We start from the raw sequence: 23,397 nt of genomic DNA, 5'->3' as shown, positions 1-23,397 counted from the left end.
TATGTTTATCTGTGATTAGCAGAAACATTAAACCAGTTTGGTTTGGTAATCCAGGCTGTTCATGCCCTGAATGCTGTAAATATTTTGTTTCGTCATGTTTGGCTCATTAACAAAGTTTCTTCAAACCTGATGGAAAATGTTTGGCGAAGCTCTGATGCTGATCCAGCGGATCGAACCAGAGAGCGACATTTGCAGCCAACTAGCCTCAAAGCTACAATAGCACTAACACAATATCATCAACAGCGTTAAAGTGATTTTTATTTTTCATTTAGAAGCATAAATTTAACACATTTGCTTGTTACATTTTGAACTCAAGTGAGCACACTTCTGCTAATGTGCTAGCAGCAGAGCTAATGTTTTGTTTAGCTCGTTAGCTAACTTTGACAGCATTTAGCGCGCTAGCTTTCCCTAAATGATTTTTCTGGACTAATTCAGGAGTTTTGTTTATTAACTGTTAATCCTATTAGTTAGACATTTATCTTCCTGCTTTTATTTTGAAGGGGGTGTTTGCTCTCTAATTTTTTTTCCCCAATAAATTTCCTTCAAACAATATACAGAAACTAAATAAAACATAAATACAATATTAAAAAACATAATAGAACATGTAAATTATGATGTCAAAATGAAATTGATGTTTAAGGGTTGCAGTGTTTAAAAGGCAGAATCAGATTAAAATTAATATTGATCCCATTTTTTTTACAGATTCATTTTTCTGTGTGACACAAACAATTGAATGACGTTTGCATTTTGTATAATTACTAAAACAGATTACATTTCATATTTTATAATGTCAACACTCAAGGAACCAATGTTTTGCGGTACCTGTATGTTTACCTAATTGAAATAGCCAACTTTGTTTAAAAATAAAAATATATGTAAGGCATTGTTTGCTGGTGAAAGGAAATAATAATAAAAGTGCATTGATGCCACACATTTTGATAAAACTGAGTGCTGACTATAGTGATGACTTTGAATGCTATAAAATGTTTATTCTGTTGCATCCCAGGCTGAATTATTTCTAAATGTGTGAAACCTGGACTTTGTTACCGGTGACTTTGAGTCCATCCGAGCGCTGACACCAGACAGCCGGACGGCTGGAGTTCGGACGGCTGCTGCTGAACCACTTGTACTCGAAACATTCGCCTCCTGCAAACAAAATACATAAAAAGTCACCATCTTTAAAACCGCAGCGCAGTTACAGACTGGAGTGAAGACCATTAATCATATGTGTGACAGATTAATAAAGCAGCAGCTCAGTTATTTTCACATAATAAGTAGCTGTCACATATTGTCCAGTTCAAGGTTTTAATCTTCACTGAGAGCTTTTGCTTAATGACTTTCTATCAATGCTATTATAACTTTATCAATATCTCCATCTAGGCAGTAAATGACTGTATTTCCCTCTGGAGTCCAGAGTAACCAATCATCATCGCAGCCAATTTAGTGGCGTAAATGAACAGTTTAACTTTGAACAAAGGAAAGATCTGCTGTGTGCAGGCCTGGGTGCGGCATCGCTGCTCGGCTCCATCTCTGCCTTTCACAGGACGATTTGTCTAAAACCGACACAACTTCATCCTTAATGCGCTTCACTTTCCTCATTTCTACAATTTTTCTCCTTCCTCTACAGATGAAGTCGTTTTTCAGACGTGTGAAGTTATCACCAATTTACTCACTTCCCAGCACCTTTCACCAACAAGATTGAAGTTTTTCTGAGACAAGAACATTCCTCAAAACGAAGAGCGCGCAGCAGTGAAAACGTGAGTGAGGTGGCTGGAGACGAGAAAAGCTCTTAAAGGGCAGAGAAACATGAAAGATGGTGATTTTGAACGACAAACGATTTGTTACAGTTTAAAATCCCAACCTGCGGTCCTCCTGCATGGAGTCTGCAGGATTCTCCCTGTGCATGCCTCCAGGTACTCAGGCTTCCTCCAGTCTAAACATTATTGTTAGGTTAATTGTAAGGCATCATCGGGAAAAATCTGTTGTCACAATAAGAATTTAGATTTATTGTCGCCACAATATGATGTTTAAAACTCTCCAAAGCTTTCCTTATTGTCAGGATTGATGGTTTTACCGTCTTATTCATCGTTTGTTCAAAGAAAGCATCAATAAATACCAATACATTTTAAAATACTGTTTCTGTGTGCACTTATTGATGGTGCCCTAAGAAAGCTTATTACCAATTACGCTTGAATGTTTTTCAAGAGCATTATTTGTGTTCTTTACAGTCATAGTTACCTAAAAGATGTAATAAATAGTTTTTTATTGTCACATTTATCTTTATCACAATAGTCCTGCAAAATATTGATAAAACTTTGACTCCATATGAATTAATTACTGCTCTAAATGTTCTTTCAGCAAATGACCTTTTCTTGACTCTGTATACTCACAATTAATCAATTATTTAATTAGTAGATGATTATTTTAATAATCAATTAATCACAATAAATCTGATTAATCGTTAATTGTTTACTCCAAATTGTCCTTAGATATGAGCTTCTCCATGTCTGCTTCCCAATGACGATGAATAAATAATTGCTCTGTAACAGTAGGTTGTTTCTCTGCCACTATCACATTTAGCAGCGTGCACACGAGCTTGATTGACAGCCCTGAGACCCTCCTCCGGGCTCCGATTGGTTGTTTCTGACTCACTGGTGTATTTATGCAGTTTGTAGTGGGAAAATTCAGAGGAACTAGATTTCTCTTCAGATTATCTGTCCTACTGTCACGACTTAACTAGAATTTTAACAAAATGTCAAAAGCATTTTTTCTTTATAAAAGTTACAAAGTGCAGCTTCTTTAGCTTGTTGTCGCTGAACCATCTGAAGTTTTTATATTTCTTCCAGCTGTGAGGAGCTTTTTCTGCTGTGTGGACGCAGTGAAAACACTGATCTGCTATTCTTGTTATGCTGCAGAGCAAAATTGTGGAAGGAATTAATACGGTAAAAGTATCCAAATGGGACAAAGCTTTGCTTCTGCTTTTTTTTTTAAGTGAGCATCCCATCAAACCACTTTTTCCCCTCCTTTTGCCCCCCCCCACTCATCTTGGCAGGGGCTCTCCTCCCCCCTGTGGGCACTGAGTGATGCTGTGAAATCAGGTCAGGATGGCGGAGGCTGCTTTGGTGCTGTGTACAGTAGCCAAGGAGGGAAGTGTGGAGGAGTGAGATGCCAGGGTGGGGGAGTGGGTTTCGTTCTGCAGACCTAACCTATGGCAGCTGATGATTCACAGCTCATCAACACCAGGCAGCAGAGATCACAACAGTATTCCCTCAATTTGGAGATCTCATGCAAAAAGTCCCATCTGGAAACCACCAGTTAACCCACCTAGCAGAAGGAAAACAAGGTGAAAGCTTTTCCATTTGTCCCGGTCATATCTGGGGCAAAGTACCAAAAGCTGCACTCCAGGATAGCGCTGCTGCCTCCCGGCGAGGAAAAAAACCTCAGCCTGAATCCAGTCCTGAGCACAAAATGAACATGTTTTTTTCCTGTTGGCTTCTTCTGGTGTCCCAGATTCCTCCAACATGCAGGTTCAGAGAGAAAGAAGAGAGAACGGCCTGCAGGTGTGACCCTGAATCTCAGTGTCTCTTTGCGTTGCCCCTCTGATGCATCAACAAACTTCAACATGCGACTGACTTCAACTCAACTCAACAACAGAGAGGAACAGCTGAAGATGCCCAGCGACTTCAAAACTTGACTCTTTTCTTTTTACATAAGTTGTGAATCGAGCAAAACCTTTTTTCATTAGTGGCCATCGCTACCTGCATTAGGAGGCTTTAAAGGTGGCGTATTATGCTCCCTAGAACACGTTAGGATACGTCTATGGACTAAAAACATGTTCATTACATTTTTTGCATAAAATCATTCTTAGATGATGAGATTTCAGCCTGCTCAGTTCTGCCTGTTCTGGGATCCTGTCACTTTAAATCCAAATAATCTGCTGCTGGCCACGCCCCCAACTCAACGTTTGCACTCGCACGTGAAACTGGCTGCAAATTATAGAACAATACATCTTTGAAAAGCGGAGCCAACAAGAATACAGCAAATGGTTTCTAAATGGTAAGTCAGCAACAAAACACTTTTCTTTTGCAGCAGCCACTTGGGTTGCCAGGTGACGGGCGGAACTTGGCTGAGGTTGCTAGGTAACGGGCTGAGGTTGCTGGGTAACGGGCTGAGGTTGCTAATTTCTGATGTTACATTCCGATGATTTTTCAAACAGCTCACTTTTCAGACACCAGAAAACATTATTTTCTTTAAGACAGACATTTTTCTAATAGTCTGGTCCGTTTTAGAAGCAATAGAAACACAATGGAAGCACAAAAACATGAAAAATGTTACTTTTATGTGAGCTTTAAAGAAAGCTCACAACGATTAATTAGCTTCCAGTAAATTAGACAGTTTTATTAGGAAAATATAAAAGCACATGTACCTAATAATCTAAAACAGACAACAAAAGATATTAGTCCCAGTGATCCAACTGATGGATCTGGCTATGGACGTATTTTCTTTATACGGTGCCTTGTGGAAGTATCCAGACCCTTTAGGCTCCTTCATAGAGTCACATTGCGACCAAAGGTTTTAAGGTATTGCATATTTAATTATTACATACTTGTCAAGGGAAGGACAAATACATGTTTCTTTCAAAAGCCAAAAAACAGCTCAGTCAAATTGTGAAGAGATCAACCAGTTCTACCGAGAGTTATGAGCATTTTTACAGAAAAGTTACATTTCTAATAAAATTAAAATACTTTGGATTTGCTAAAGTATGTAATTTCAGACATAAACTGGAAAATTAGAAGCTGAATAAAAATGCTAAACACATCGTTCAATTATTTACTAGAAAATGTTGAGAAGCACATGTTTTCCTTACGCTAGGTAACGGGCTGAGGTTGCTGGGTAACGGGCTGAGGTTGCTGGGTAACGGGCTGAGGTTGCCCGTTACTAACCAACGTTATGCAACGTTGGTTATGCATAACCAACGTTATGTTTCTGCAGTACAGTTTTATTTTATGGTTGCATAAAATAAAACACGTCAATCTTGAAGCTGTATTGTGACAAAATAGGGAAGTACTTTCTTATGGGATGAAGTTCACAATTGCAGAGTGTAAAAAGGTAGCAAAACATTTATTTTATCCATTAATCGCACCTCTGACTCAGTTATTTCATTGCCAAAGACTGACAGGATCAGATTTGACCCTCCGGTCAAAAGGCTGCACAACTTCAGCAGATCCATGGCTACATTTAGAAAGCTACAGGTTTTTCCTGTACCTCTCAAGCCTTGTGGCCAGCGTAGAGAAAAGGAGTCGTACCTGTGCAGGGCTGCGACTCCCAAGCCTGGTCTGGGCACAGCTGCAGGTTTTCAGGCTCCTGGGCCAGGACGGCTCGGGACCGGACCTGAACGGAGCCGAAGTCCACGCCGGCTCCTTTCACACAGATGTTGACACATGAGCTCCAGTCAGACCACTCCATCAGGTAGCATTCGCCTGCACAAGCAGAGAGACAGAAAGCTGAAAACAAACACAAGAACTTACCTCGACACTTCTGACTATCAGCATGTAGGAAATTATTATGTTTGGGTTTCAGTAGGACTGGGCAATAAATTCATAATATATACAGCGACAGATCAACATCCATAGAAAATACATCTGATAAGAATGTTCAACATATTGAATATTCACTGAACTCCGATCCAGAACCGCACAGCATTCTGGGAGATGTAGGCAGATGAAAGACTAACCTCTCAACCTCTGAAGACCAGCTAAGAAAAGTTGGTGGAATCAACTCGGTCTCTTACTTTTTGGTTGCCTGGCAACTCACTCACTCTTTGGTTACCTAGCAACAACCTGCTGAGAAACTGCCACAGCAGCAGTTTAAGGTTTCACTACTGTGTCTTATAGCTGCTTAAAAACAAAAAACAAAAGCTTGGCGTAGAAAATTATGGACAAAAGAGAAACAATTCAAGTTTTGGTTTAAGGATATTAAAATTCCTTATTGGTCTCATATTTTAGAGAGCCATGCTGTCTGAGATCGTCAGTGCTGAACCTAATCTTTTATTTATTGTATTTAATACCCAGGTTTTCATCAGGCCGGTATTCATAAAGCAATAATTAAGACTAAAAAACACTTGGCTGTTATTTCTTCAGAATCAGGCGCCGCCTGATTGTTCTAAATTACTAATTTTTGTAATTAATTGCCTTTGGCATTCATTAATAGTTATTCACAGCCATTCCAAACCTTTTGTTGCAGAACAAATGTCATGTTTATCAGCCTAGTAGTAATAAATTATATATATTATATTATATATATACATTATATATATATTTTATTTTCTCACTTTGATCATTTGATGCATAAAATGGTGGGGAGTAATGACAGTGTGTTAAAGCACAGTGTGTGTGTGACCACAAAAAACTTCTGTTGTATTTGAGAACTGAAACAACAAACGGCCCAAAAATTAAAACAAATTTTTTTGTTTTAAAATGTGTGTTTACATTTCCTCCAAGGTGTTTTTATTAAAATTGTTCATCTCTTCCACATCTCTCTGAGACACATTGGTTGAAGTCAAATGTTTCTGCAGTACAGCTTTGGTGTGTGTGTGTGTGTGTGCGTTCGCCATTAAAAAACCATTTCAGTTTTGTCAAAGCAACACTTTGTTTCTCGAGTTAATAATGTGTGATTCGTTTGGCTGTTTATTGGGCTTCTTCATTCCTAGTTGTTTAAAGATGTCTGACTGGTCCATGTATTGTCAAAATGCTTTTCTGATGTCTGGATGTTTTCTGAAACGTGTTGTCCAACTTCAGACTTACTGCCATTTATGTCCAAAGTTTTGGAGAAAGTTGCTTATGTCCAACTGCAGACGTATCTTGATCTAAATGAAATTGGTGAAAAAATTCAGTCTGGTTTTAAAATGTGGCACAGCAATGAAATGAAACTGCCCTTTTAAAAGCTTTAAATTATCCGCTTTTAACATTTGATGTGGATCAGCAGTTATTTTATTTTAGATTTTAAAAACGTGATACTGGTACCTCACTGATTCAAATTTATTTTTGTAAATCACTGTAGCTGAAATTAAGAATGTGTTGGTTTTTATTCATGTTAGTTTTTGGTATTCTCTGCAAATGTTATAACTGTCTTATTTTTATTTTCTTGTTTTATCATTGATATGGCACTTTAGCAGAAGTTCAGGCTGGAAGACTCCACCCCCTTCGTTCGCCCATCGACGTCACGCTCATCTCAGCGCTGGACCTCACCCGGCGCGTTCAATCAGCAATCAGGTTCTGCATAAAAGGATCCACACCCAAGCCGTCAGCTGCTTCCCAGCTGCGTTCAACCCACCACCTCCTCTTCTCCACCCACATCCTTCGGCTCTAGGATGGCACACTTTCCCGACCACCACCACCACCAGTGTCGGGCCCCGGGGGAGAGCATCCCTAATCAGTTAACGGGATGTTCATCGAGTTCACATCAAATCTCAGCTCAAATTAGCCGGGGTCCGAGCGCCAAAGAACTGTTATTCATTCCTGTCATTGAATCTTTTAATTGTTCCCCTTTGTCCGTCTGAGTCTCTCCAGATTGAATTGATGTTACGAGTCACTTCTGTCGGCTGAGGCTGTTGTAAATGTTTTATATAAATAAACTTTGACTTGACATCTGCAGCTCATCAAACTCTGGGGGAAACAGGACATGGGTTGATGCACCAACGTGCAAAGCAACTGTATTTGTTTGTGTGAGTTTGCTTTAGTTCCCAGACTAACCCCCAGCTATGCACTGAAAAACAAAGGAGCTCCATTTTCTTTCACCCTGATTCACAATCCTCATGTAGAAATCCTTCTGAGTTTTAGATTGCAGTTTGATACTTCAGCACTCCTGCAGTTTGGCTGCGAAGGGACGGACTCGCTTGTTATCTAGGGCAGCTTCTCAGCGTTTTCCATCTCTGGGAGCAGTAATGTTTGTTTTTTTTAAACCAAAATGAGAAATTCATCAGTGGAAACACTCCTAGCGCGCAAAAAATAAAATTATTTCAAACAGAGGTGGTTTTAAATGAGCTGTGGGTTGAATAAAGGATAACCTGTTTTCCCTTCTGCATGACAAACAATGAGTTCTGACCTAAAATAGACCCACGACACTTTGAAAGTGAACTCAGCATTTGTACTTTGTCTTTTGGCAGAAGCAAAGAAGAATAATCCATCCTTCAGGGACTGCTGACACTGAAAATAACAGCTCTATAGTTAAGCAGCACTATGTGAAAACACTGTTTTTATCCGGCTGGATCATAAACTAGGGGATAAATTCCTTTCTTGTCGTTTAGAAATGTTGCAGATTTGGCCCATTTAGCAAAAAGAAACGTCTCCTTCTCTATCAGCAGCAGTTTTTGGGTGCAGTCACTGGAAATAAAGAGCGATGTTGTGATTGTGAAAAGTGAATCACTGCATGGAGTAGAAAAGCCCTGAATGAGATTTAATTAGATTCAAGGATTTTTAGGATCTGGAAGAACATGGGTAAGAAAAAGCACTGAGATATGTATGCATCTCCAGACTTTATTTTCAATATTTCTCATCAGTCAGTCTATGCATCCATCCATTCTCAACATTATACATCTACATGGTCAAATGTTGCCACCAGTTCATTCATCCAGGTCTTAAAGCCAACCAACCATTTTGCAGTCCATTAATCCAAAGATCCGACCTTCAGTCAGTCCTTCTGTCCATCCAGCCTTTCTCTGTTTCACATGGGAAATCTTACAATTGTTAAAACGTCTACCATAAATTTAAAGTATTCAAGACATGTTTGTATTCATACTTAAAAAGTTGTCTGACATGGCTGAATTTTTATGTTTTTTATATTTAATTTAACTGCAGAATTTTGACATTTTGTGAACATGAGAAACAAGTTTAATGAGATGTCAAGTTGCATTTAGCAAAAAAATTATGTGAAATTAGTTTTTACACATTTTCTTCTTAACCAATGAATAAACATATGTTTTTTTTTAATGTAGGAAGTGTTAATATTATAAGACTGCGTAAAAATGCTACGTTTCATATTATATATATANTATATATATTTATTCTAGATTTTTCCCCCTTACCTGCAACTAGTAACACTTTCATCTACAGGGATTTACAGTCAAACTTGCAGTTTCTCAGTATTTTCTCTGCGTACTCCAGTAGCCAGGCAACGGCATTTCATTGCTAAATTCCCTGTTATGTCTTTGTGCAATGACAGTAGAGTAATATTTTTGTACATCAATATTCTCCCTTCCTTGCAGAATATGTATGATTGTCTTACAAATCATACTTTGTGTTCTTAAATTTGGAAAATATAGGTTCAAAATAGCAAGTTTGTGCTGCACATCAATTTATTTACCAGTCATAAATCATAAAAATTGGAGCAGATGTCCTTCATAGCCTACAGGCTGAGCCGGGACCTGATCAGTGACCGAAATAAAGAATAAAAAAGGGCATCCTGTACAGGTCGATTGTGGGCCGGCGTTGCCAGGTTTGTGAGTTTGTCACCCACTGGGACAACTCATGCTGAAAATGTGTCGACACATGGCACACTGACACATTTCCTGTGCAAGGCGCACAGCTTTGCTCCTGTAGAGAAGCGCTGCTTTGAGCTTCCCTCTGTTACCTGCTATGCACATGTCAGATTAGGAAACAAAAAACAAAAAACACTGGAACATGACCAGAGTTTTAACGTCAACAGATGCTGCATTCCCAACAGTCAAATTTAGTCAAGTTTATTTGTTTAGCACATTTCAGCAACAAGGCAGTTCAAAGTGACATGCATGATAAAACAATTATGAAACAACCAGTAGACATTTTACTTTGTCAAATGCCATCACTAAAATCATAAAAAATAATCATCATCAACTATGCTGATCAACATTCCAGTTATTATTAATCACAGGCAACTCTACAGCAGCTGGATTTTTAGCATTTATTTAAAGGAACTCAGTGTTTCTGGAAGTTTGTCTTCCCGATTAATACTGGAAAACGTATCACAATATAAGTGTTTCATATCAGTCAATGTCGATAATTACTTATTAGTATTTTGTTGTAAATATCTACCATCACCTTTCCTGTTTTATCCACAGTTTTCACTCCATGCCACTGTTTTTTTTATTTTTAAGCGTTTTTGAGGTACGGTAGAAAAACCTGAAACTGCTGCTGTGCCAGTTACTCCACAGGTTGTTGCTAGGTAACCGAAGAATGAGCGTTGCTAGGTAACCGAAGAGAGAGTGAGTTGATTCCACCAACCTTTCTTAGCTGGCTGAGAGGTTGAGTACCTAAAGTCTTTCTTCTGCCTACATATCCCAGAATGCTGTGCGGTTCTGGATCAGAATTCAGTGAATAATCTTTATATATTACCTATTGATGCTGATCATGTGTTTATCGTGATAGATGTTTTTGTTGACATATTGAACCATTGGACCTTAGTGGTCTGGAAAGCTGATTCAGCAAAAACTAATCTTGAAGGTACTTTGGAACTGTTGAGTGATTTATAAAGCAACAGAAGTATTTTAAAGTCTCTTCTCTGATGCAGAGCTGCAAACACTGAAGGATCTGAGCTCCTGGTAGTTGTCTGCTCTGCCTTTCTTCTTCTACCTGCTTCCTTCAATCACCTGCAAAGTTTATTGATTTTTAAAGCACTTCTTTCACTTGAATGGAATTTCCAAAGATATGTGCAACTGTAACTATAAATGTAATAAAAAAACGAGTCCCTGTTTGACTTTAGTCTGCATATAACATAACATACTTTGCATAATATAATTCAGAAGCTTCTCTAATGCATTCTTATTTTAAATTCCTTCTGTATGGTATACTAGTTTATGTACATTTTCCCTTTTTACAGGTTTATTGTGTAGCTGTTCCTGTTGTGTTATTTTGGGTCTTAACAGGGATAAAACTAAAAAAGCGTGACACAACGGGGTTTCAAACATCAAGAGTCTGATTACTTGTTTTCTTGTACCAGAACAACCAGCAGCTGCAATGCAGTAAAAGAACTAAACAAATCTTTCCTACAAAGATTCATCTTCAGCCTAACGTCTTGCCTTTAGCTAATGTTTTAGATCCATACCTTGTATAGTTTATAAAGTGCATGTATAAGACTCCCTTTTCAAGCACCTTTTAGGACCAGCAAAAAACCAAGGAAGGAAGAGCCAGCGAGAAACAACCATTTTAGCAATCTCACAGAGCTTGTGTTTACCCTGGCATCACCAGGAGAATACAAATTAAGGTTGAAGCTTTTCGGTTTGCTTTCACTTTTCAACAGACATCATCAGCGATGTCAAATATGCCCTGGGGACACGTGGAAAGATAGTTTACCCATCAGAGGAACAAGACATGGAATTAACTGCACAAGCTCTTCTATGAAAATGTTTGTTTGTGTAAACTATTATGAGTTAAATAGGCATTTTTCTCAGTAAATATATTAGTAATATTTGCATTGACATATTTATATGAAATCTGCCATTCAATAACATTCCCACCTGCAAACTGGGAAAGTGAACATAACCTCTCTTCCTCCAAACATTGTGCAATGAAATCCAAGGCTTTACACACCTTTTCTTCAGCAGTGGAGTTTTGTGCAGTGTGCGTGTGAGTGCATTTATTATTATTGTATTAGCAACTGTATTAGCCATTTACTGTTTAGTAATCCATGGCAAAATCCATACAAAAGTAAAATTTTATTTGCTTTTACCAATCTATGCAATACTTTGGTAATGTGAAACCTTTAGGCCATCAATTAATGCTAAACCAGCTAAATTGCACATAGCAGGAGATATACTTTCTAAATAATTGCTTTACGTATTTAGAAAGTACATCTTATTTATCTGATTTTAGCTGGTTTCTTAGTTTTCTATGTCTACATGAGTTCAAAACTTATTCCAACTCATTTTATGGTCTAATTTATTTTGATGTTTTTGTATGTTCTTATATATCTTTCATGCCAGAATGGAGCCAATTAAAATTCAGGTGTCAAATATTTCTATTTTTAGATTTACATCTCAGTTGAGGGTTTTTCTCAGTGTTCAGTAACTTCCACATGAAGCTAAGAAGGAAAAAAACACATCTATTCAGAGTGGCGCCCCTGGCTTGGCAGGACACCTCAGCACGCTAATAGCGTCTGCTGCTAACAGACCTGTGAGGAATCATCAGACCGCTGCTCAAGTGAACACCTTGGTATGTTTCACACCTTTCATGGGCGGCTCACTGCAAGGTGACAGGCTGCGTTTCCACCAATTCAAACACGAGTTCAGCAAGAGGATGTGACAAAAACTGGGAATAATTGAGCCAAATATATATAGCTGTCATGATTTAAAATATTGCAAAACGAGTTGACAAGGTGGCATGATCTGCCACAGGCAAAAACATAATCAACTTTTGATTGTATTAAATGATAATTAGGCCCAAGCAGCGAAAGCGCTGCAAAGGCCTATTGTAATTGTAGTGTTTATTTAGCTTATTCTGCCTTTAGCTCAGCTTTTACTTCTAGTGTTAGTCATCATAAATAGCAATTTATCCAGTAGTTAAACAATTTTAAAAGGGAACCCATTATGCAAAATTTAAATTTTTCACATTGTTGTACTTCTATTTGGGTCTCGACTGCTTCTAAAAAAAAACAAACAAACAAACAAACAAATAAACAAAAAAAAAAAAAAACCAGCTGTTTTTGGAAACAAGTTTTTTTTAGTTTCTGGAAAATAAGTAGTTTCAAAAACCTTTGGAATGTAACATCACAAATCTACAGGCACTGCCCCGTTACCTAGCAACCCTACCAGAGCCCAGCCCGTTACCTAGCAACCCTACCAGAGCCCAGCCCGTTACCTAGCAACCCCACCAGAGCCCAGCCCGTTACCTAGCAACCCCACCAGAGCCCAGCCCGTTACCTAGCAACCCCACCAGAGCCCAGCCCGTTACCTAGCAACCAAAACTCCTCAAGTTTTGGGATTAAATTCACTAAATACATTCTGTTATTACATTCTAGGCAATAAAATGTTTCCTTCCTTATTTAAGAAAGGAGTAGGTTTGTTGTGCATTTTTATCTTTTAATGTATTTCTAATATTGTATAAAAACACTTAAGTGGTTGAATAAAAAAAACAGTAGAATGTGATTTTTTTATTTGATTAATCATCAGAATAATCGGCTGAGATGTAAAGTACTCACAAATTGTAAGCAAAGAACTACTTTAATATATTTTTACTGAAGTAAAAACGTATTTGGTAAAAAGTCGGCTTACGTACTGAGTAACTGATCAAAATATTAATAATTTAATATTTAAAAATTACATAATTAAATGGACCAAAATATAAAAGTTATGTTGGTATTTTAAAGACTGAAATTAAGATAATTTATATAATTACAAACTATCAAAATAACGCAAAACAAACATTTTTCAAAATCTATTTATATCAAAGTAAAACCTATGGAACTAACAAAGTGTAGGTGTGTGTCTGTGTCTGGTGAATTTTTGGTTAAAACATGTTTGTTTTTCATTCAGTTTTACTTCAGTAATAAAATTATGCATTAATTATATAGTAAATGCAAAAATATTCCTGACAGCATTTTTTTCCAAAAATACTACTCAAGTGAATGTAACTGAGTAAATGTAACCAGTTACTATGGATACCAATTAGTGACCTGATCCATATTTCTAAGCAGTCATTTCTTACCTGGACATGGGAGGGTACAAGCTTCTTTCAGTATGATTTTCTTGTCTCCGTTGACGGCCAGCTCCAGGCTGCTGCACAGCTCCTCGTCCACCATGCTGCTCTCGCCGTCGCCGGACCCGTCCGACACGAAGCAGGACAGGTTTCTGTAGCGAGTGCCATGTCCGCACACCACACTCTGAGAAAAGAGGAAAAACGCAGGTGGCGGCGAGTTACTACCGAGTAAAAGATTAGCACTAAAGATCTGGAGTTTGAGGGCAAACATGGTTCAGGTGGAGGTTTATTTTTGTTCCAGCAGCTTCTCAGGAAGGACTGGTGCAATAAATCAGTTAATTAAATGATGAATTAAAACAAGCTCAATAATTTCCATTTGCATGATTTATCGTTTTTCTCTTTTCTTTCTTAAAATCGGATGACTAAAGTCTAAAGTCTGGTGCTTTCAACATGTTTTGGATGATAATTTTGTTTACATAGACTTCATAATTCATTTTATTTGTTGTTTTATTCATTTAGTATATTTAAAATGTCTTGCAGTTCCAGTGTTAAATGTTCATTAAAATTTGAAGTTTATTGATCTTTTTGTGTTTTTGAATTATTATGCCAACACCACATGCTACTTGAAAATGGCCTCAATTGTTTACCACAGTAACTTCAGGGATAATTTATTGTCCAGAAAATGTTGTCATCGTGGATTTAGCTGAGCTTTACAACTATTCTACTACACAAACTGGCAACTGTTATGTAAAGTATCCATATTCACTGATCTTTAACCCTTTTTGTCTTGCAATAAAATCACAAACTAAACTGTATGTCTGACTTTGATTGTGCCATGCTAGAACGTGAAGATAGTTTGATCCAAAAACATTCTTCTAGCTCCATGTTTTGGCTCATGTTCCTGTTTGATGGTGACATTTTCCCCCAATGTTTCTCTTTACCAGTAGTTTCCAGACTGAATGACAGCAAAAGATTTTTCTTCAAACTTTCCTTTTTCTCTCTCCAATCCATTAAAGTTGCTAAAATAAAAGGCCCATTCAATAAAATCTCTAAAACATGAAGGATGCTGTTGAAACACAAAATCTTACCAAGTATTTTTGGTTTAGTTTCTAATGGAAATATCTTAATTCACTTTAAATACAATAACACTAACTCAAAGGAACTTTGCAACAAGCTATAGGAGCTTGTTTTATGTCAATAATTCCTTAATATTGATGATAAAATAGTAGTTCCAATTTAACTAGTACTTTTTCCATCCATATTAAGGAATTATTGACATAAAACAAACTCCTATGTATTGCAGGAAAGTTATTTTTGTCTTTATTCAAGTGTACTAAGACCCTTGCACTGTAAGTCAGAGCAAAGACACTTGGTGAGATTGAGTTTTTCAGTGTAGAGGATCAGAGTTGGAAACAACTTGTCTAATAACAGAAATGACCGTATTTATCTATTTATAAAACACAACAGAAGACTTCATTCTACCTTAAGGCACACAGCTCATTTTCCTAGGCAAAGTTATAGGTTATTACTAATGTGTCAGCATTAAATATGCATTAGATTGATTTCTACTGTCCATCTAGCAGAATAACAGTATGAGCAGGAATATGATGAGGTCGTCCATCAATACTAAAGACCATTATTTTTTGAGGAATCGCCCTTTTGGCTCCAGCCCTCCTGCTTATTGATCTCAGAGAACAGTCAGAGTTGCATTCCTTGCTGCTGCCAGACATCGATGCACTTACTAATATTTAATGTCAGTGGATTTCGGTACGTTGCGAATGATTTATTGACGTACCTCGACCCGACACTCAGACCAGGGGCTGTACTGCCACCGGTAGCAGGGTCGAACCGGGCAGGGTTTCCACTGCTCCATCTGGGCCGGACACGGCCGGCCGTCGCCCTGCGAGGCCTGAACCACCGAGCGCTGCCTCTGCATCTTACCTGGAACAACAACAACAACAACAACGTTTTCTGTTTTTATACTGCAAAAACAAAATCTTACCAGGAATTTTTGGTCTAATTTCTACTAAAAAACTAACTTACAAATAACTTTTAATTAAGATATAGGAACTTGTTTAAAGTAAATTATTCCTTATGTTTGGTTTTAAAAAGTACTTGTTCCGCAGGCAGATTATTTCATTTGTATCAAGACATTTGTGTTTTCTGAGTATTAAGTGTGATGTACTGGTGCAGTTATCAAATAAATTTGTAATTCAGTATATGTCTGTGTTTTCTAAAAAGGAAACGTTTTAAGTCAATTCAGGTATTTCTTCTGTACCTGATTGGTATCAGCCGATATTTAACTTCAAATATCTGAATCAGAAGTGAAAAAAGTAGATTGGTGCATCCCTAATTTTGTTTTATAGAATAGAATCTTTATTGTAATTGTAGCATGAAATTTGGGTGCAATTCTCCAGATATTGCACCCAAAAAAGATTATAAATAATTAATAATTACACAAAAAAAGATTATAAATAACTACTGATATTGTACTTATTCCTTGATAAAATGTTAACTGAAAACTAAAATAGAAACAAAAAAATGACAAGGTCAAATTTACCACTTAATATTTCAGGTGTACTAATGTACACTGCTCAAAAAAATAAAGGGAACACTTTAACATTTAAGTGAATACTGAAGTGTTCCCTTTATTTTCTTGAGCAGTATATTTTGCATCAGAAACTAGACCAAAAATACTTGGTAAAATTATGTTTTGCAGTGTATAGAGACCCTTTATATATTTCCAAGCAAATATTTTTTGTGTGCTTAAAAATGTCAATTATGCATAATTGAAACACTCTTTGAGCCCAATAAATTTAAGCAAGCAGCTTCCGACGCAGTAACTTTTGTGATTTGCAGCACGGCAGTCATTCTTTCCCTTTGTAAACAACTCATTTAAAATGCATGTGTTTGTGTTGAATGTATTAAATTAATCTCACTGCGAACGACAGCACTTCACTTAATAGAGCGGGGGTTTTCTAAGCGACCTGCGATGCTACTCTTATGCTCTGATGTCTTGATTGGTTCTTGGTCAACCTCAATGAAATGGCTTTTTTTCCACATCAATCAGCGAACCCTGTCTGGATAAATTTGATGCATCACGTATCCCGTTTGATCTGAGAGCAGAATGGATGTGAAGAATTAGCTGTAAGACTACACAGAAGCCCCTTCTCTGACATTTCTGAATTCAGCCCTGCTGTGCTGTCTGTCTCCTTTAAACCACCCACTCGCAAAATTTCACAACCTTCTCTTTTGTTGCATATTCCACTTTTATTTCCACATAGCCTTCCCAGCAATCCACTCACCCTGGAATGCACCTCTGCCTTCATGCACCACCTTTCAACACAACCCATCCTCTGCACACCACACACACTGTCAGCGCTCATATCCGATTCCTACAAGAGAACCTCCCACACAGACTCAGAAACATCTTCAATCAGTGCCCCTTCCTGCTCACACTTCTTTCACCTTACACAAACTTTCACATTTTTCAATGCAGGGATGCAAGAACCTCCAGTTGATGTAAAGTTGATTGAGTCCCCATCAAGCAATTGATTTTTCTCTTGTATTTTCTCTTTCCATAGCTGATTAGAGATTTCATTAAATTAAATTTCATTAAATCGTTACACTATTTTGTGTCAGCTGTAGTTAAACAGACTTAAAGCAGAAAATTGTGATTTTCTCACATTAAAATTAGATATGTTTATACAATATAACAGAAAAGAAACTTAAGTTGCTGATTTTTCAAAACAAAGATGACTGTTTAATAATAAATGTTACCATCTAGCCCACAGGTTTGGGAACATTCGGACCAGACCGACCACTCTGACAGCTGGCAGTTGACGGGACACTCGACGGTGCACGAGACGTTCATCTGCCAGTTCTTCTCCAAACTCAGCTGAAGCAGAAATTATAAATGCAAAAGATGATAAATTATTTAAATAAAAGTCGCATCACGGTTGTCAGCAAGCAGAAGTTATCTGTTATATCCAAGAAGATGTTAGAGGTGAAAGTTTTCATTCTGACACAAAGCATGATGCTAAAAATGAGCAAAGAGGTGAAAAGGTGTGGTGACAGTCTTCTGGCTAGAAGCTGAGAAGCACTTAAAACCAAAATAAATCCCTCAGCTTTAACCCACAGCAACCTCAGGATGAGAAACTGAATACTTCACGATGAAATATTCAGACCTAATAAATTGTGATTTGTGATATGGAGAAAATTACTGCCTGGCTCACCTCCTCGCAGAATTTAATATCTACAGATTTGCCGTCACTGCGAACGCAGTCGAGCATCCGGGTCTTGATGCCGCTTCCACAAACGGCGTTGGGGCTCAGCTGACAAGTGCTCCAGTCTGGAGAACATAAAAAGGTTTCTGGCATCAGATAAACCACGACACAATGCAGGAAATACTCACATCAGAGCTAAACCTCCAAGATTAAATTAAATAAAAATTAAAAAGGTTTTATGTTGTTGAAATAAAATCTGCTCAGAAGAAATTTGTGAATCCAATTAAAAGTTTCTGATCTTTAAATAATGTCTACTGATTGATCATACTCCCATCATAGCTAGTAGATACGGATCATACAAAAATCCCAAGGCAATTTTCCTTTTAATATTAAAAAGTGTTGTTGTGCTTCCATAATCGTGTCTGTGATCCGAGTCAAATCTCCGTTAAATCATTTTTTCATTTTCCATTCTTACTTTAATGTTTTTATTATTCACACAGAGTAAGATTTAACCGAGAAGATACATCCACTGTGGACAGTTTTTATGCTTTAAATCTGGGCCTCCAACTTTTTTAGTTTATTTTTAGTTTAACTGCTGATAAGATTCTTTTGGCTTTACTCCACACAAGGAGAAAAACATGTTTTTCTTTTCGCTGCATTTCTCTTTAGTCCTTCCCACACACACTTTTTGTGCCAGAAAAGACTTGGATGGCAGCAGAAGAACTCTCAAAAAATAAATACAATTTTTTTTTTTTACAAGAACAGAGATGCCACAGTGACCCATTTTCCAGCTGTGTGTTCAGCCAAGCCAAAGTGTTTTGCTATGAGAAGAAATAAACATTTTATTGTTCTTTTAAATCTGTCAAAATACAACACAGTATGGTTGCATCAAGCCTTCCCAACATCTTTTAAAATTTTTAGAATTATTTTGCAGTCAGAAATTGGAAATATCTTCTCTTTTTCTTTTTTCGGAGCCCCAAAAATAAACACATTTTAAATTCAACAAGCAAATCAACCGCTAGACCAGGAAAGGTGCTCAAGCTGGTTCTCAAACAAAAACCAGGATGGTTTTCAACAGCCAGACTTATTTACATGCTATATGAATCACCTCTATTCTTGTATCCGTCATATCAGTTTTTGGTTCCCTTCTAGATTTATGGTCAAACCAGTTGACCAAACCTGCTGGAGCTACGTTTGGGTTGCGAGGCAACGGGTGGAACTCTGCTGGGGTTGCTAGGTTACCGAGCTGTTTTGTTTTTTCAAACAACTCACTAACAGTGTCATAGAAACATTAATTTATTGCCAGAAAACGACTAGAAGTTTTCCTTTAAGTGCCTGTGCTGTTTTTAGAAGCAGTTGAAACCGAAATGGAGGTACAAATGCGTTTATTCATCATAGATTGTGCCGTTCCAGATGCTATGTCATCATCCAAATATGTAAATGCTTCCTGACTGACCGACTGTCATGTAGCTCGTCTGAATTACGCGCTTAAAATGAAACTTAAGGAGTTTGTCGAGTGTTTATATTTCAAAACAGAAATGCATAAAGTAAATTTTGGATCTCACACCAACGCCGGACTCTGTTGACGATCTCTTTCTCCTCCTTCTTCTTGGTCTTAATGACGAGTGACATCTAACGTTAAGACGCATTATCACCAGCTACTGGGCTGGAGTGTGGACCAGAGTATATTTCTTTTTAACCAACTTAAATTCTTAAACATAATCCCGTCTCCTTAAAAAATTTATAACTGCTTTATTAATCTTGTTGCGTTTAACTAGTATCTTATTCATCTTAATGTCTCCACATCATATTTCCTATATTCATATTTTAATTTTTCTCTACTTGCCCTAATCTTTTCACAATGAATTATTACATGTTCTACAGTCTCCATGTCCATACCACACTCACAGCTAACTGTTGGATGTTTACGTATCAAATATAAACTTTTAATTAATCCGTTATGTCCGAGCCGTAACCTGTCTTGCTCTGGTATAGCCTCCATCTTTAAATCTGTGTCTGCCTCCGCTTCAGAATGACCAGTGGCGCCCTCTTCTGGTTGGCGGCCAAACTACAACAGTGAAAGACGTTCGAAGATTATTATTTTTTCAGGTTCTAATAAAATTGGGCTAATCTTTTGTTTATTTAAGTAGCAGAAAACATGTCGCTGTATAAGCCATTTATCCTTTTTGGCATTCATATCTCACACTGCTTGGATGTATTTCACGTTTTCGTACGACTGTCACACAGAAGCTTTAAAAGCACACAGATTTAGCAGGAAGAGAAAACACGTATTAGCATTCAGCAGGTTGCCACTGTTGATTTTACCTCCCAACGTGCATGCGGAGATGAAAAGCAGGTGACGGGGAGTCGTGATATACAGTTCGTTATAATCCTCACAATTTATTTCCTTTTGTACAACCGCACAATGGAAACGTAATGAAGCACTCAAGCTGTGACTAAGCTGTAACCTTTCAGTTTTTATTCAAAAGAATGTTTTATTCAAAACTGTTTTCAGTATTTATTCAAATGGTTTAACAAAAAATATTCCTCAGCAGCGATCACATGAATAAGCCGGCAGCTAAATTATGTTTAATTGATAAAGAAGAAAAGGAATTGGTGTGATTTAAAGTATACCACATCATCTATCCAGCAGTGTAGAATCAAAGAAACGGCTGGCATTTACTGATGCTGCGCGTTCTGACAGAAGCTGCAGGGTTTTTTTCTTCGCTGACATTTAGAGAGCTATACTTTCTCCTCAGACTCAGTCAAATCCTGCACTGGTGACAGGGAAGATCTTCCCAGGACAGAGGGATAATAACTCAAAGCACTCAGCAAATCCAACCTAAAAGCTCAGGAGGATCCATCTGCAGCTGAGACTCCAAGTTACGCCCACTTAATATCTAAACTCTGAAGGAGCCGAAAACCCTCTGAGGACACACGTTCATTTATATCAAATCTAGCTCAAGTAGCTCTTATGAATTGGAAAAAAAGTCTTTAGAGGACCAGCTCTGAAGGCTTTGGATAATAACATAAAAACATGAAATTGATACTACTTTAGACAATCAAACGGTTTCAAATTAAGTTGGTTTTGTGTCCTGGAGACTCTAGGAATGTTACATTTTGCAAGTAGTTCTTCTGTGTAGGAGAAAAAATTAAACGAAAATCAATCAAACATGAGTCATCACTGCTTTTTGGTTTCTAGTTTTGCTTTGTACATAAACGTATAAAGTCAGTGTTACTAAATCACACTTCAATAGTGTATTAAGATATTTGCATTAGAAACTAGATCAAAAATACTTGGTAAGATTTTGTGTTTTTGCAGCGTCAAGTTAAAACAGCAAATGGAACACTTGTGAGTGCATTTGCTATCTCCACCCAACTGGCACACAAATCAGAGAGAATCAAGCGCACCCACCCCTTTCACTCAGGCCCATCTGAAGTCTATAAGGTAACTTTGCACACCTGTGCGACCAATGATCTCTTCAGACAAAGACACCACTGGTAGGACCTGGACATTATATCATTTAATCTGCATTCAGAAGACCAAATTAGCCTTGTGATTCAATGGGTTTTATGTGTTTGGAATGTAGTTTGTTCATTCACTGTTAACTTAAAAGTAGATTAACATTACCTGGAAAACTAGTTAATTAGTTCCTTGTGATCTGTAATTGATTTTGTTTCATTTGTTTGTAGGTTTTCAACCTGCTCTGTGACTTCTGACTACTCTGACCACTTATGCGAAGTCATGGAGGCCTTACACTGTCAATTGAAATAATCTAAAGACAAAAAGAAAAGATAAATAAAAGATGGCGCTGAGATGAGTGGATCCTGCGTTTCTTTGAGGGAAGCAAGCTTTTTCAAGTTTGGGCAGAAGCTGAGGTGGTTTAAAGAGGGCAAAAAAACTTGACATACTCTGATTTTTCTGTGGCAGCTAACAATAAATAGTGGAAAATTTGTCTATTTGCACATTTTTTCATAGAGCATATTTAAAATATTTGAAGGAAAATGCAGCTTTAGAAGTTCAAATACTTCAATGCATGGAGCTAATCCAGTAGCACTGGACACACAACCCACTGAGAGCATTATTGCGTTTTAAATGAGCTGTTTTACCTATTAAAATACAGTTATTGATGTTTTTAGAGTCTGAATCATTTGTGGCGTTCAGCTTTTAGGGGACCTACTATACAATCCAATAAACTGAAACAAAGACTTGGCAGCAGAAAGCTTCTTCTTTCTAAGAAGAATAATGCAGGTTTATGGAACAATGCGGATCAGACTTTGACCATAAAATAAAACTAAATGTCTGGAAAAGAACCAAACATTATGCCAACACAAACATGCCACCCTATTGTCAAACTCACAGGTGGACGGTTGATGATTTGGGTTTCTTTTCAGCCACAGGACCAGAACCAAACTGCACTTATTAAGCTGCCAAGAACTAAAGTACCGAAGTGCTGTAACCATTTAAACATGAGGCCATCTGTCTGTGGCTGAAGTTGGGCTCTCAGCAGAACAAAAAACACTGGAGGAAACTACAGCAGAATGGCTGGAAAATAAACAAATCAAGGTCTTTCAAAAGTCTAAAATTAAATTAAAATGAATTTTCAGACTGAAAAAGTAATTCAGGAAAGTACTGCATCAACTTATCGTTTCTAAAAGTAGCTTTATCACCAACTGAGTGAACGTATCTTTCCTTAGAAACTTTTTCCCCATGACGGTATATAACGTATTAAGTATTAAGACAGATGAAATTATCTTCAGCCTGTCCTGTTATTTCTGGACTCTCTTCTTATTCTTCACTCTGGCACAAAACGTGCTGTGACTGCCAGTAATTTCAGTTGGACATCGGCAAGATATTTCTGACAAATTACTTTTTACAGTTCCCTTTCATCTAAAACCACTCAAATCAATAACCAGTTCCAATGAAAGTTGGTCGGGATTCTACTTCTGTCGTCAACACGACGGGTAAAAGAAACACTAAAAGAAAACCAAAAGTCTGGGATTGAAAGAAGTGGAAGATAAAACGGAGGTTTTTGTTTTCTGGCATCAGCAGAACAGGCAGTCAGAAATTGTCAGTTTCAAATAACTAGCTGCTACCTGGTGGGCAGGAAAAATCAAAGTGCAAGCTTGGTTTTTGGGAAAGATTTGGAGCTTAGTGGAAGTGAAGATAAGTTATAAAAAAATCTATAAGTAGAAACCAACAAACACCTGAGGGATAGGAAAACATGTTCATTGATCTCAGACCTGAAGTTTGAAAACAACTAGACTTTATAATATATGGGTTTGTGGAAAAGACGCATCGTACCAAAGAGTTAATTTTACTGAACAGCAAACTGAATTATTGGTGAAAACCATATAAATATTGGCAAAATGTACAGACTAGGATTATGGAGGATCAAAACTGACATAATAAATAAAAATAAATATATAAGTAAAATAATAAATATATATCTGACATATCTAAAAAGAACATATATCCAACATAAGAGAATAGAAAAAAGTAGAAA

The 23,397-nt window shown here is 37.3% G+C and overlaps 1 protein-coding gene and 1 long non-coding RNA gene across 11 annotated transcripts in view; one reads left to right on the top strand and one right to left on the bottom strand.

Moving 5' to 3' along the window:
- The window catches only part of LOC103477693 (uncharacterized), a 59,652-nt gene extending 57,527 nt beyond the window's left edge, over positions 1 to 2,125 (top strand). For all 3 annotated transcript variants that reach the window (XR_001777416.1, XR_535683.2, XR_001777417.1), the window contains exon 4: positions 1,628 to 2,125. This is a non-coding gene — a long non-coding RNA (uncharacterized LOC103477693). The remainder of the gene's footprint in view (positions 1 to 1,627) is intronic.
- The window catches only part of thsd7ab (thrombospondin, type I, domain containing 7Ab), a 224,881-nt gene that overhangs the window by 12,150 nt on the left and 189,334 nt on the right, over positions 1 to 23,397 (bottom strand). For all 8 annotated transcript variants that reach the window (XR_535685.1, XM_008430970.2, XM_008430964.1 and 5 more), the window contains 6 exons: positions 17,900 to 18,015; positions 17,445 to 17,562; positions 15,460 to 15,605; positions 13,674 to 13,848; positions 5,307 to 5,480; positions 1,048 to 1,146 (listed from right to left, as the gene is read on the bottom strand). Coding sequence is in view for 7 of the 8 variants with exons in the window: in XM_008430970.2 (XP_008429192.1) it covers positions 1,048 to 1,146; positions 5,307 to 5,480; positions 13,674 to 13,848; positions 15,460 to 15,605; positions 17,445 to 17,562; positions 17,900 to 18,015 (828 nt within the window). In the remaining variant the exon portion in view is untranslated. The remainder of the gene's footprint in view (positions 1 to 1,047; positions 1,147 to 5,306; positions 5,481 to 13,673; positions 13,849 to 15,459; positions 15,606 to 17,444; positions 17,563 to 17,899; positions 18,016 to 23,397) is intronic.

This window comes from Poecilia reticulata, linkage group LG16, assembly GCF_000633615.1.
Source record: "Poecilia reticulata strain Guanapo linkage group LG16, Guppy_female_1.0+MT, whole genome shotgun sequence".
Lineage (NCBI taxonomy): Eukaryota > Metazoa > Chordata > Actinopteri > Cyprinodontiformes > Poeciliidae > Poecilia > Poecilia reticulata.
Note: the sequence above shows the minus strand (reverse complement) of the source record. Positions and strands in the feature narration are given on the sequence as shown.